Source organism: Convolutriloba macropyga, chromosome 5, assembly GCF_964194025.1.
Source record: "Convolutriloba macropyga chromosome 5, txConMacr16.3, whole genome shotgun sequence".
NCBI lineage: Eukaryota > Metazoa > Xenacoelomorpha > Acoela > Convolutidae > Convolutriloba > Convolutriloba macropyga.
Genome location: NC_134472.1, coordinates 36,581,742 through 36,597,348, shown reverse-complemented (window position 1 = coordinate 36,597,348; position 15,607 = coordinate 36,581,742). Strand labels below are relative to the sequence as shown.

Here is a 15,607-nt window from a genome sequence, read left to right as displayed (position 1 = left end):
TTTTTATGCACATTTTTCGATGGAGCTTTTTTGAGCTTTTTCATTTCACGCTTGTCTTCTTCATTTTTGAGTGCTCTGAATTGCTTTTAGTTGCAAATAAAGTTCACATACAGGCTCGTAAAAGATATCTGAATGTATCTCAAAACTATAGAAATAAAAATTTGTCACAGCTTGAGAACACATCCCAATAATTCCTCTGCCCAATTCCTCTGGCGTGGGTTTGATTTCTTGAGGCTTCCTTCAGCGGGGAGTACTTCTAACAATAGAGATTCAATGAAATTGAACAATTTATCGTATAGCACTACAAAAACTTTGGTTTGACATTCAGATGAATTCTCGCTAATTAAAATCAAGGTAAAAAAATTAATTGAGAAAACAGAAGATAATGCACAAGTCGAGAAGTCTCGAATGAAAAAAGAAAACAAAACCAAACTAATCTTGCAAAAACGATGCACACATGCGGAGAGTGTGTTAGGAAAAGCCAGCGACAGATGGAAAGAGCGAGAGAGCAACGGAAAAAAACAGAGAAAACAGCAGAAGAAAAACATAGTAAGCGAGAGAAAATAAATAGATTGAGACAGAGAGAGAGAGAGAGAGAGAGAGAGAGAAAGTGTGTGTGTGTGTGTGAGAGAGAGAGAGAGAGAGCGATAGATAGTGTGTGTGTGTGAGAGAGCGAGAGAGAGAGAGAATGGAAAAGGGAGGCTGAATTTAGAGCTGAGAAGAGGAGGCAAATGATGTAGTGAGAAAAAGATAAGCGGTGAAAAGTTAGTTTTTTCACCGCAAATTTCGTACATAATTTTGCGGTGAAATGCGCTGAATGCGGTGAAATTATGTAAGTTCACCGGTAGACTAAGCGGTGATCTTACTAAAATTCACCACAATTCACCGCTAAAATATGTAATTTCACCGCTCTTACAAGGGTCCGGACCTCTCACCTCCTGCATCCACTTCTTCTTCCACTGCACCATCTCACTAAATTCTATTATTTTTTGTTTGAATTTAAATCGAATTCACTCCACTTTCTGCAAAACATGCGCGGTGAAATTTCGTAAGATTTGCAATTTTTAGCGGTGAAATGTGGTGAATTTTTGTAAGTTCACCGCTTACTCTAGTGGTGAAATTACATAAATTCACCGCTTAGAAAAAAGTGTCAAAAAGATGTAAGATTAAGGGGTAGTTTTAGTGGGAAGGCAAATCTAACAATTCCTCCCACACTCACCATTAATTTCACCGCATTCTTTGCTGATCTCAAACATCTTTAACAATTTTCTCTAAGCGGTGAATTTATGTAAGTTCACCACTAAGTTGAGCGCTCAATTTACGAAATTTCACCGCATTCACCGCTTATCTTACATAATTTGGACATTTTTTTGAAGCGGTGAATATATGTAATTTCACCGCTAAATTCAGCGGTTAAATTATGTAATTTCAGCGCTACCAGGCGATAAAGTTTTTTTCACCGCCTGATTTATGTAATTTCACCGCATTCACCGCTTATCTTACAAAAATTTCCGCATTAACCGCTTATCTTACATAATTTTGCGTTGAATGGCGGTGACACCTCGACCCGGGAAGAAAGATGAATTAAGAGACTTTAGAGCAGCATGACACAGGCTTTCTTAAAATTTTCCGGGCAATATTTTCTTTTGCATTCAAGGGAGAAAAAATTTTTTAAGACAATTTGTTCGAAAATTTTTTACACAAAATTGTTGACAATTTGGTCTAAACAGTGCTTTCGAAGCATTGTTTATAATGCACTTAAGGGAAAATAAAAAGGTCGGGTAATTTATTAAATTTTTAGAAGAGAACATATGCTCGCATTATTTTTGAAGATGTTTTTTTTAATTAGAAACTGGTTGTCAGAAGGTTGTTTGATTGAGCTTTTGTTTAAAATGTGTTCTACTTTTACTGTCTTTAAAGTCTACCTTAGCTGATGCATGAAACCTATTGTACTGCATTTGACGGTTGAATGATTTTAAATGTATTTACTAAAAATGAAACCCTTGGCATGTTCGAAATCATTAGCATTAGCTTTCTTAAATATTTTGATTTGACCGATCAATGCCATTTTGGACATTTTGAGGGTCAGGCATTTCTGATCAAGGTTGAGCGATTGAAATACACCTGAATGTACTGAATAGATTTTTTTGCAGGGGAACAACCAATGGACATTGATGCCTCAAGTGCGGTAGCTTCTGAGAGTGATGAATGCAACACCAGTGAAGAATTGCTGCAGTGTTCCGATGGACTCAAAGTGTTACAGGAATTCCATCAGCTGTCTTTTCAGCCCGAGCCAAAGGTGTTCAAATGAAGGATTTGGAAAACGTGGCTTAAAACTATATGAAAAGCCTCTTAATTGTCATTACTTGTTCTGCGGAACATAGCGTCAATAAGAAATCCTGAACTTGAAACCACCCATGGTTTTTAGGATACAACATTTAACAAGGGTTATACATACAACACTTTTAGGCCTTGAAGAGCTTGTTGGACATGGGTTTCCCTGAGCAAGAGAGCTGCGATGCTCTGAGAGTGAACGGCAACCATGAACATATGGCTGTGAGTAGTCATTAACCATTCGATCGGTTCAAAAGTTCATTTTTCGTATATATTAAAAACAGTTGGAGGTGTCCAAGTGTACTCTGAATTGATATCGGGGTTTTGTTAAGATAGTAACTTGTAGTTTTGCTGAAGAGATATTAGCATAGACTCAGTGCATCTTGTAATAAGTGTGATTTTAGTGTGAGTGGTTGCTGACTTGGCCGAGACGTCCTTCAGTCGAAGAATGGGAGGAGGGGATCGACGCATCTTCCCCCATGTACAAGGCCATTGTGTCCAACCCCCTCGTCCAGTTACTTCTCAACAACCCAAAGACACTGTTAGGTGAGAGATACTGGTGTTTTTGTCCATTTTCTTTGTCGTCGTTGAAACGATTTGTGGTCAAAAACAATCAAACAGCACGACCTAATTTGTCAAATTGCCTTCGTCAAAGTTTAATTTGATCATTCATCCTCTGAAATTATCAATACTGCAATTTTGATAAATTGTGGGACAGTTCTGTGACTATTTTCTTCATGTCTTACGTGGTGGGCAAAGAAAAAAATTGATTGACAAAACTTTACCAAGACATGAAGCCATTTTAAAGGAATGATTAAAAGCCGCACAGCGATAGCTGGGGCTGTTATTGGCCTTCTCTTAGTTTTTTTACAATTCAAAAAATTCGCATTGTATTGGGGCGCTGTCTTTTTACGACTCGAAGAGGAGTATTGGTTTTCTTAAGGTTTTTTTTTTACCGGAAGTTCTATTCGTTCAGACGCTGTTTTGAACTAAAAGCGTAAGTGAGAAAAGTTGCCATGTGAACTAATTTTTCTGAGCGAGTGAAGTTTTTTATAGCTGCGAAGCTGTAAGCTGAGCGAAGCTATATTGCGGTGATCCTGGTTTTTTACAATTCAAAGAATTTGAATTGTTTTGGGGCGCTGTCTTTTTTTTTTTTTAAGATCTGTTCACACATTTTCATGATTTTTGAAGTCAAATTGGAGTAGTGATTTTGGTCACGCCGAAACAGGAAGTGGAGCGAAAAAGCGAGTGGTTTTGTGGCGTGAATTGTTTTCGCTCCAAATTTAAAGTAGAGTGAGAAAACGCTGTTTGAACAAAAATTGGCTTTCTCGCTAGTGGTTTTTTTGTTCACATGCGGCAATTTGACTTTGATTTTTACTGTTTTTTCGTTTTTTTTTGGATCGGATTTTTTTCTAAATGGTTTTACCAATCCATTCATAGTCCGTTCTAGGTCTAGTTTTCTGTTTAGTCAATGAAAATTCTTTGAATTGTACGTCAGGACTTGTCCTGCTATGTTTTTTGTTTCGTCGTCTGACGCTCTTTTTTCGTTTTACATTTGTTCACACAGCAAAGCTGAAAAAGTCAAATTTTCTGAATGACTTCTTCCTCTCACTAACGGCATTTGCGCGCGTGACGTCATTTCTCACTCGGTTTAGCGAAAGCTTTAGGTTATTTGCGTGATTAATAGCCGCCCTCATCTTCTCAGCCGGCTATTATTGCGCTCGTATTTTTTTTTTACTTCGTCAAACTTTTTTTCGCTTTACCATTTTGCCGCTTTTTCGACATTTTGCGTGAAATCTTTTTGACTTCTCTAGGCTAGTTTCTCTCTTCTCTCATTCTGCTAAAAGTGAATTTGAACATCAGTTGCTAAGCAAAGCAATTCAAAATGAACAGAGTCGGTATATAAAATTGAAGTCAGAAATAGAAACGGGATAAACCCATAAAGCCCAATTTTAGATGCCCGCTATTTGAACGTCGTTCCTATAAGTCTTAGTTACCACCTCTAATGGTTATTGGTGTTGATAGTAGCCCCTGTAGCCTCTCTCTAATAAACAGAAGTATGTTCAACTGCGAAATGCCATCAAAATAAATGGACTTAAAAAATATTTGTGTACAAAAATCTTTTTTTTTCAATATATTCTATTCGTTCAATCCCAATCATGCTTATTGGAATCAACGGCGGCTATTTTCCGGCAATCTGCCGGGTATGTTTAGATTTTGATCATACGTGACTTACCTCACTCAATAAAATGACTTTTGCACTTTAAAACTTAAGTTTAGTTTGAATTTGTTTAAGGTCAAAAGAACTCATTTGTGCAGTAAAGGTCCCTAATAAGAGGTGTCTGCGGAATGAATTTTAACAAGCTTTATTAAGTTATCGCTGAATGTTTTTTACATAGTTTTTTTGAACGGCATCGATTTTTTTTCAATTTTGATCTGTATCTGTTTCTATCTCTATTATATGGCACGCAGGTCTATTCTTTCGCAGCTATTCCGGCACTCTGCTGGCTATGTTTGATCATGTGCTGTGGTTAGTGAATAACTTTTTGACTTTGAAAAGTAGCTTTTGACTGAATGGAACATATAGATATTTTTAAACGATTTTTTGACTTTGAATATTATTGTGTTGCTTATGTCTTTTCTATGATTGATTTCTTTTGAATTAGTATGAAATCATGTTGTCTAGCTTATATACAACCAGAAAGATGTATGTTTTGTTTTTGTCTTAATTGCAGTGAATATAAATCTAATTGTAGTGGTTTTCTGCGTCTGGTTGTAGTGGTTTTCTGCGTTTAACTTTGTTTCTAATATTACTATCTGCCGTTTGCCTCCACGGTCTTTTTGAGAGTAGAATCATGAGTTATTTGAGGGTATTAACTGGTAGCTATGTCAGGTATTAATTGGTGCCGTGTCACATTGGCAGTCTATCAGTATTTTGACCATCCTAATTTTTTTCAGACTTTTTTAACGCTACCGAATGTATTCAATAGCAAAAAATTTTGCTGCATTTTGTCTGTTGGTGACAGTGTTTTATATTTCACCTATTTTATATCAGACCTGGAGACGTAATGAGTTAATTGCTTAATACAAAAAGTATTGGCTTCAGCTGCAATTACGGTTTTTTGAAGTTTTGACGCTTCGAGTCGCTTCAGGAATTCTTCCGGCTAAGTTTTGTTTTGATCTCTTCACACATTTTCATGATTTTTCAAGTCAAGTTGGAGTAGTGATTTTGGTCACGCCGAAACAGGAAATAAAGCAAGCAAACAAGCGAGTGGTTTTGCGGCCTGAATTTTTTTGCTCTAATTTTAAAGCAGAGTGAGAAAAAGGTGTTTGAACAAAAATTCGCTTTCTCGCTAGTGGTTTTTTGTTCACATGCGGCAATTTCACGTCGATTTTAACTGTTTTGTCTATTCTTTGGATCGGATTTTTTTCCAAATGGTTTTCTCAATTCATTCATAGTCCGTTCTATGTCTAGTTTTTGTTAAGTCAATACGCCAGGACTTGTCCTGCTTTGTTTTTTCTGTTGTCAAGATTTTTGTTACGACCATATGATGTCACAACCACTTCAAATCTGCTTTTTGTTCATTTTTTCATGCAATTTCAACTGAAGTGCGTGATGAACGTCAGTTTTCGCTCTTAGTGGAGTGAGTTTTTTCAATCGCGTGATTAAATTTTTGGTCACACTTGACTTACCTCACTCTCAAAAATGACTTCCTCACTTTGAAGTTGACTTTTATTTACTTTAATCCAAAGAGATAAGGTCAAATGGGTGTGTGTCACTCTAAATGAAGGTTATTTGAGAGCAGCTAATAGAGGCAGCAAAAACTTATAGAGATTTTTAATCAAAATATAACATATCGGCCTTCAATGAAAAGACGAATTTTTTTGTTCTATCTTCTTTACTGTTTTTTTTTGAAACTGCAGATCTACAAAGCTATTGCGGCTACTTTCTGACAATCTGCCAGCTATGTTGTTCACATGCGGCTAATTGACTTTTATATTTTACTATTTTTTCAATTTTTTGATAATTGTTTTTCTAAATGGTTTATCCAATACATTTCTTGGTCTAGTTTTTTTGTTTGGTCAATGAAATTTCTTTGAATTGTTTCAAAACTTGTCTTGCTATGTTTTTTACTTCGTCGAATAAAAATTTGTTTCGCTTTACTTTAGTTCACAGCTTCTTCAACATTTTGCATGAAATGTTTTTGGCTTCTCTGGGATAGTTACACACTTCGCTCATTCTGCTCAAAGTGCTTTTAAACAGCTGTTGCTCAGCAAAGCAATCTAAAATGAACAGGATCAGTATCAAAAACGCTATCAAAATTGGAAACGGTATAAACCTTTGAAAGCCAATTTTAGATGCCCGCTACTTGAATTTTCTTCTTATTTCCTTAGTTTGTATTAGAAAGTCTTAGTTACCATCTCTAATGCGAATTGTTTTTGATACTAGCCCTTGCAAAATTTTGCTGAATTTTGTCTGTTGGTGACAGTGGTTTATATTTCACTTTTTTAATATCAGACCTGGAGACGTAATGAGTTAATTGCTTAATACAAAAAGTATTGGCTTCAGCTGCAATTACGGTTTTTTGAAGTTTTGACGCTTCGAGTCGCTTCAGGAATTCTTCCGGCTATGTTTTGTTTTAAGATCTGTTCACAAATTTTCATGATTTTTCAAGATAGGTTGGAGTAGTGATTTTGGTCACGCCGAAACAGGAAATAAAGCAAAAAAGCTAGTTGTTTTGCGGCCTGAATTTTTTTGCTCTAATTTTCAAGTAGAGTGAGAAAAAGGTGTTTGAACAAAAATTCGCTTTCTGGCTAGTGGTTTTTTGTTCACAGCTTCTTCAACATTTTGCATAAAATATTTTTGGCTTCTCTGGGATAGTTTCACACTTCGCTCATTCTGCTCAAAGTGCTTTTAAACAGCTGTTGCTCAGCAAAGCAATCTAAAGTGAACAGGATCAGTATCAAAAACGCTATCAAAATTGGAAACGGTATAAACCGTTAAAGCCAATTTTAGATGCCCGCTACTTGAATTTTCTTCTTATTTCCTTAGTTTGTATTAGAAAGTCTTAGTTACCATCTCTAATGCGAATTGTTTTTGATACTAGCCCTTGCAAAATTTTGCTGCATTTTGTCTGTTAGTGACAGTGGTTTATATTTCACCTATTTTTATATCAGACCTGGAGACGTAATGAGTTCATTGCTTAATACAAAAAGTATTGGCTTCAGCTGCAATTACGGTTTTTTGAAGTTTTGACGCTTCGAGTCGCTTCAGGAATTCTTCCGGCTATGTTTTGTTTTAAGATCTGTTCACACATTTTCATGATTTTTCAAGTCAGGTTGGAGTAGTGATTTTGGTCACGCCGAAACAGGAGATAAAGCAAAAAAGCGAGTTGTTTTGCGGCTTGAATTTTTCTGCTCTAATTTTTAAGTAGAGTGAGAAAAAGGTGTTTGAACAAAAATTCGCTTTCTGGCTAGTGGTTTTTGTTCACATGCGGCAATTTCACATTGATTTTAACTGTTTTTTTTTTCTATTCTTTGGATCGGATTTTTTTCCAAATGGTTTTCTCAATTCATTCATAGTCCGTTCTAGGTCTAGTTTTTGTTAAGTCAATAAAAATTCTTTGATTTTTTACGGCAGGACTTGTCCTGCTATGTTTTTTTTGTTGTCAAGATTTTTGTTACGACCATATGACGTCACAAACACTTCAAATCTGCTTTTTGTTCATTTTTTCATGCAATTTTAACTGAAGTGCGTGATGAACGTCATTTTTCGCTCTTAGTGGAGTGAGTTTTTTGTTCTATCGCGTGATTATATTTTTGGTCACACTTGACTTACCTCACTCTCAAAATTGACTTCCTCACTTTGAAGTTGACTTTTATTTACTTTAATTCAAAGAGATAAGGTCAAATGGGTGTGTGTCACTCTAAATGAAGGTTATTTGAGAGCAGCTAATAGAGGCAGCAAAAACTTATAGAGATTTTTAATCAAAATATAACATATCGGCCTTCAATGAAAAGACGAATTTTTTTGTTCTGTCTTCTTTACTGTTTTTTTGAAACTGCAGATCTACAAAGCTATTGCGGCTATTTTCTGACAATCTGCGAGCTATGTTGTTCACATGCGGCTAATTGACTTTTATATTTTACTATTTTTTCAATTTTTTGACAATTTTTTTTCTAAATGGTTTTTCCAATACATTTCTTGGTCTAGTTTTTTTGTTTGGTCAATGAAATTTCTTTGAATTGTTTCAAAACTTGTCTTGCTATGTTTTTTACTTCGTCGAATAAAAATTTGTTTCGCTTTACTTTAGTTCACAGCTTCTTCAACATTTGGCATGAAATGTTTTTGGCTTCTCTGGGATAGTTTCACACTTCGCTCATTCTGCTCAAAGTGCTTTTAAACAGCTGTTGCTCAGCAAAGCAATCTAAAGTGAACAGGATCAGTATCAAAAACGCTATCAAAATTGGAAACGGTATAAACCGTTAAAGCCAATTTTAGATGCCCGCTACTTGAATTTTCTTCTTATTTCCTTAGTTTGTATTAGAAAGTCTTAGTTACCATCTCTAATGCGAATTGTTTTTGATATTAGCCCTTGCATCCTCAACGAGAATCAGGTGTATGTCTTAAATCTGTGTTATGGGAAATGGCGCCTTTTTTCCGGCAACCTTTCGTGTATGTTTTATATTAGAATTATGAAGGTCAAGTGTTGTCATTGAGACCAAGTAGCATAGCTTTTTGGCGCTAATTTTTAAAATGCTCGCTTTGTTTTTACAGCCCTGGAAGATATTTTGGGACACCCGAATTCAATGAGTCACTATCTAAATGATCCGGATGCTGGACCCCTCCTGGTGCAGATCTCTTCTATATTCTCAACAGAAAGGAATGCCACCAGTAGTTCCTCAACATCCAGTGGATCTGAATCGACATCCTCTACAACCACAACTACAACTGCTGTTGAGTCCGCGAACACAGAGCAGCAGGCTGTTGCATCTTCGAGTGGCAACGAGAGTGTGCAAAGGGGTGATCAAAGAAGTGTCGATAGCAGTCACAACAACGCAAATGAGGAATCCATGATCACACAGGTTAGGGAGAATTGTACAAGTCGTATTAATTTCGTGCTTTCGAAATAAAGTAAATTTCTGGTTTCTCTTCGCATTTTTCTCGAGCCGTTTTTCCTGTAAAGTGAGTCGAATTCAACTGTGCAAAGTTTATTAATATCCGCCCTCATTTTCTTAGCCGGCTATTATAGCGCTCTTATTTTTGAAAATTTGTTTTGCTTTACCTCATTTTGCCGCAAAGGAATCTATAATGATCAGAATATGTATCGGAAAAACGAATCAAAAACAAAAACGGAACAAACCCTTGAGGACCAATTTTTGATGCCCGCTACTTGAACTTTGTTCTTATAAGTCTTAATTACCATCTATGGCATTATACTTTTTGGCATCGATACTAGCCCTTGTATCCTCTCATTAAGAAACAGGAGTATGTCTAACCTAACTAAAAAATCCAATCAAAATAGTTCGCACTTTAAAATTAATTTTGTACAACAATCAATTTTTACGATCCAAGTTATTTGGGATTCTATTGATGTGCTGTCTTTTTCTAAGATCTCTTCACACTTTCTTCGGCTTTTTTACGTCAGTGAAGTCATTAGAGTGGTGATGTTAATCACGCTGGAGTAGTAAAAGGAGCAAAAACGCGAGTATGTTTGAGTCGTGATTTCTTTTCAAATTACTTTTGAAGTGGAGTGAGAAATTGGTATTTGAACAGGTTTCGTATTTGAGAGCAACTTGTTTTTTTTTCACGCGCGGCAATTTCTCGTGCAGATTTTTGTTTTCAATGTTTCTCTTGAATAATATATGATACATATGTGTTTTAACTGCGCCTATTTGCAACTGCTTGATTTCATCAACGGTCAGCTAATGCTAATGCTTTTCATGACGATTAATGCTTTACACTTCTTATTGTAAAAAATATTAGCTTTTTATGTTTTTAGCACTACGTTTTCTCAAAATTTTAAATCAGTTTTTGATTTTTGTGATTTTTTTCCTACTTTGTTATCCTTTAATATCATTAGTATCCTTATCCTTTAATATCATTAGAGAGTCATTATTAATTGCTCTCAAAGGAAGTTTGTAGCAATTATATTAATCGTGATCTTTTGGAGCGATTTTTTGTCTGACCCTTCTAACAATAGCCCACACTGTTTTGGAGACCTATACTTATGGTGTGAAGGGCGGTTAAAGACACCCCCACTGTTGACCCCCCCCCACTATTGCCTCCACCCCCCCCCCTCACCCACTGATGCCACCTCCCTCCCCATCAGCCTCCCAATGCACCACTCATCCCCCGCCCCCGTGGGTACTGACGAAGAATCGATCGCTAAAAACTCGCAATTTTATACTAATTTTCACAATTTTTTTCAAGCTTTTTGACAATTTTTGTCATTTTTGAGTTTTTGTAGCCCGAGATGTCAAGGAGCCTCCTCTATGGTTTTATTATAGTTTACGGCATAGTTTCTAGTGGTAGTGGAATTGTTTTAACATTTTAACATCACAAATTTTAGCAATTTTTGACAAAACGTGCAAATTTTTTTCATTTTTTTGGACATTTATTTTTCATTATCCGCGTTTTTTCAGACGTGGAGGCCAGAAAACCTCCTTAAGGGTTTGATAATAAGTTACTGAAAAAATGCATTTGCTACGGATTAGCTTTCAATTTTTTAATGTGACAAATTTTATCAATATTTTTGATGAAACTTTCATTTTTTCAAGTTTTTTGAAAATTTTTGTCTGTTTTTAGGTTTCTCCAGCCTCAAGAGCTGAAAAACTTCCTCTAGGGTTTGAAAATAGGTTACTGAGTAGTTTCTAAATGTAATGGAATGTTTTTAAAGATTTTAATATCACGAATTTTTGCATCTTTTTGACAAAATGTGCAAATTTTTTCAATTTTTTAGACATTTATTTTTCATTATCCGCGTCTTTCCGGACGCAAGGCCCAAAAAACGGCCTTAAGGGTTTGATAATGAGATACTAAAAAAATTTCATTTGCCACGGAATAGCTTTCAATTTTTTAATATGACATTTAATCAATTTTTTTGATGAAACTTGCATTTTTTCAAGTTTTTTAAAAAAATTTTGTCTGTTTTTAGGTTTCTCCAGCCTCAAGAGCCGAAAAACCGCATCTAGGGTTGGGAAATAGGTTACTGTATAGTTTCTAAATGTAATGGAATGTTTTTAAAGATTTTAACATCACGAATTTTTGCATCTTTTTGACAAAATGTGCAAATTTTTTTCACTTTTTTCGACATTTATTTTTCATTATCCGCGTCTTTCCGGACGCAAGGCCCAAAAAACGTCCTTAAGGGTTTGATAATAAGTTACTGAAAAAATTTCATTTGCCACGGAATAGCTTTCAATTTTTTAATATGACAAATTTTATCATTTTTTTTTGATAAAACTTGCATTTTTTTCGAGTTTTTTAAAAATTTTTGTCGGTTTTTAGGTTTCTCAAAACTCAAAAGCCACATAACGTCCTCTAGGGTTTGATTATAGGTTACTGCATAGCTTCTAGATGTAATGGAATGTTTTTCAAGATTTTAATATCAGCCATTTTTAAAAATATTTGCAATTTTTCAAGTTTTTGAAGCTTTTTGAATTTTTAATCATTTTTTCCGGCACCAGGGTCATAGGGACCTCCTCAAGGCTTGATGATAAACGGTCGCGTAGTTTCTAGAGGTAATTGAATGGTTATCAATTTTTTAAAGACTCCAGCTCTTTGCAGTTCTTTGATAAAATTTATTTTTTTTTTCAAATTTTTGGATGTTATCATGTTCCAAGTTTATGTATCTTCATGAGCCAGTGACACTATTTAAAGCTGGGAATAGAGATACTGGATAGTATCTTGAGACAATTAAATGGATTTGAATATTTTAATATCTTGAATTTTAGCAAGATTTTTTGTTATTGTTTTCGAAATTTTTGTATAATTTTGTCCTTTTCTGAGTTTAACGATCATTAGTGGCCAACGAAGTTTTTCGTCTTGCAGATGGGTTACTTGACATAACTCCAGGACAAAAATTAGTTGGGAACAATTTCACTGTGAAATCTGGAAGCTTTTTTCGCAAAATTTTGCAAATTTTTCAAAATATCAGTTTTTGATTTATTTACTAACAAAGCTAGAAAACTAAAAGTTGCAGAGTCGAATCAAGCTAAAGCTAGGCTCACTAAACCGTGGCTAGCTACTGAGGAAGCCAACCGCTCGCCGTTCGTTTAAGAGCAATTCGCCCGACATTAGTCGGTTATGTTAGATTTTTTTTGTTTTTTCCCGTTTTTTTGTTCACTATGTTCTCCCATCTCTAAGTCTCTTTTATTACAAGTCTCATCTCCTTCTAAGGATGCTTAGTTTGAAAATTAAATTTTCAGTTAATAGCTATGCTATCTTTGACTTGTACATGGATTGTTTTAAACGAAAGAACTTACGCGAATTTTTAAGATTTGCTAGTATTTCTTGTACTTTTTGCTGTCTTATGACAGTATAATTGTTGACAGACCTCATCGGTTGATATTGATGATTTTCTTGATTGAAATAATTCTTTTGGTCCATAGCTAGTGACTTCTTTGACTTCTCCAACATTAATTTTCAGAAAGGGTTGCGATTCATTGAGTTTTTGCGATGATTTGAGTTTTAGTAATTAGTATCAATAATGACACATTTCATTGGTTGTTAATGAAAAAAACGCGAATCAAAATATTCGCTTTATCTCATTGCATTCCTTTTTTGATTTTGACACTTTCTGTTCAAACAAAAAAGTCGATTTTTTAGTCTAGCTGGTTTTTGTTTTTCTGTTGGTCTTCTCGCTTAATATCAAAAATAACTTTCTTGTCGGCTGTCTAGCGTGGAGTCATGTTTATAATGTTTTTGTTAAATTGTAGAAAAATTCTATTTTTCTTTGATTTTTTTTTGCCTATATAAGGTGGGTCACAGATTTTGTTGACCGTCTAGTTGTATTTGCTGTAAAAATATTAATGGTCAGGTCAATGAATATTTCATCTCTCTGGATTGTAATTCAGGACTTGTCCTGCTATGTTTCATTGTTTTTCTGTTCCTTCAATCACAATCGGTGTCCTGGGAATCAATGGCGGCTAATTTCCGGCAAGCTGCCGCGTATGTTTCAATTGTGCCAGAGCTTATTCAAAACGCGTCATTTGGTCCTACCCAGAAATATTCGTCAGTTTTTTGTCCCTTTTTTGGCAATTTTTATTAGCTATTTTCCGATTTTTCCGTTTTTGATCCGCTGACCTTAATGCAAATTTTTGATGCTTAGATGGAAGATGACGACGATGATTCACTTTCGACCTTAATTTGAAGAAGATTGAGAAGAGTGTGAGCAAACAAAGCACGAGGCGTTGCCAATAGTTCTATATGTTCGAGATGCCCTTCATTGTAGTTAGAATCGGATGCAGAGTAGTTCCATTTGCCCAGATCATTATTTTCATCAGCAACGAGCATGGCTTGCATGTTCTGTTGGTTTTCTGGTTTTATGTACAGTGAATGGAGAAACAATAAGAGGAGCAATGTGAACTGCCCTGAACTTAGCTGAAGACTGTTATTTTGAAGACTGTGATGTAAAATAATGATGTTGAGAACTATTGTTTGTAGCTAGTGCGATGGCAAATTTCTGTGCTTTGGCTTGGGAACGGTTCGTTGTTAAACGAAGGCGGGAAGTAAAAGTGCTGTTGAGTCGCTTAACTTAAAGTGTTCGAATGAATAATCTGACTTGAGATTTTGTATATTTACCTCATCTTTGACAGCAAAGAAGTCTTATTTACGGGTTTGGAGTTCGGCATCTTTGTGCTATTATTTCTGGGTAGCTTTTCATTTTGGCTCAATATCGCGCAAAAATCTCAAAAGTTGATTTAATTTGTTTGCTTTGACTATAAGAGTATTAGTGAATTTATTTTCATAATTCGATGTGGATGGTGATTTAATTGGATTGGTGCTATTTGTCCCTTAATGTCATTTCAGTTTGTGTCTCTTTCTCTCACACATATACAATACACACACTACCAGCTATCTCACTACCGCGCTCTTCAGACATATTATGTAAACTACACTGCTACCCATTCAAATCAACTCTAGTGACAACCTTGACTCCGAAGTCTGTTTCTCAATTCTCTAAACTTGCCCTTTTATTTTTTAAAGAATTGTAAGTTGTGTTCGCCCTTCCGGATCTTTTCTGCTAGCGATTTTTATCTTGATAAATTTCTTAACCAATCATGTCATTTTACGGAGCTGACGCAAAAAATTATCGACTAATAAGAATGGAGAACAAATTTCGGCATTGTTATAAAACTTATTGTTTATTAGTCAAAGAAAACTGCAGACAGACAAACATTAAGTAAATAATATTAATTGCGGGCGATGGCCATGCCTCAACGGGCTGTGGGACTTAATATCAATCTATCACAACCGAACATGTGAATCTATCACAACCGTCAGCGTACCCTGAAAGTTTTTTAAATTTACTTTAGATGCTCTTGAATTCACAAAAAGACTCTTTTCATGTTTTCGGCACTCTTGAAATAAGTTTCACTTTCGGCACTCTTAAACGTCGGCATAGTTGTACGTAATCACTTTCAAAATATGCTATCATGTCTGCAGACATCAAAGCTGTGAGAATTTGGGAACAGACTTTTAACAGCTGCTGTGTGGCGATAATTGTCTCTTTTTGATTTAATCGTTGCCATGTTGCTTGTTTACTCCATCGTATTATTTTTCTTACTATAAGGCACTTTATGTTATACCTTCAGATTAGAACTTTTAATCCAGTTATTCTCAGTCTTTTCAACTAGCTCAGTACTGGACTGGCGAGTGTCGGATTTAGATAGCAAAATTTTCTACCAAGCGACGAGCAATTAAGATAACAAAGCTGGTATCAATTGCTCTTGCGCAAAGCTCATCAATGAGAGCAATCCGTGGGTCTGCTATGATAATGGTTGCAAGAGATGCCTGACTATAGGCACATGAAATCGAGTACATACGTAATCTCGGAAGATTCCAATTTGCGACTCAATCATGCAGTGTGTCTTAAACGAAACTTGATGATATTCATGTTTTTTTCATTAACAACCTGTTAGAAGTTAATTAATTGCTATCGAAAGAAGTTTGGCGCACTTCTAGTCGTGTTTTTATGCAAAATTTAGCATTGACTTACGTTTCTGAATTTTGAACGATTGGATATCTAAATTGTCTCATTAATTGCCG

At 35.4% G+C, this 15,607-nt stretch overlaps 1 protein-coding gene across 1 annotated transcript in view; it reads left to right on the top strand.

Annotated features, from left to right (window-relative positions):
• The window catches only part of LOC142339367 (ubiquitin-associated domain-containing protein 1-like), a 60,603-nt gene extending 46,034 nt beyond the window's left edge, over positions 1-14,569 (top strand). Inside the window, exons 8-12 of the mRNA XM_075389372.1 lie at positions 2,154-2,299; positions 2,470-2,556; positions 2,739-2,880; positions 9,113-9,420; positions 13,668-14,569. Coding sequence (XP_075245487.1) covers positions 2,154-2,299; positions 2,470-2,556; positions 2,739-2,880; positions 9,113-9,420; positions 13,668-13,709 — 725 coding nt within the window. The 3' untranslated portion in view covers positions 13,710-14,569. The remainder of the gene's footprint in view (positions 1-2,153; positions 2,300-2,469; positions 2,557-2,738; positions 2,881-9,112; positions 9,421-13,667) is intronic.
• Positions 14,570-15,607: the final 1,038 nt, after the last annotated feature.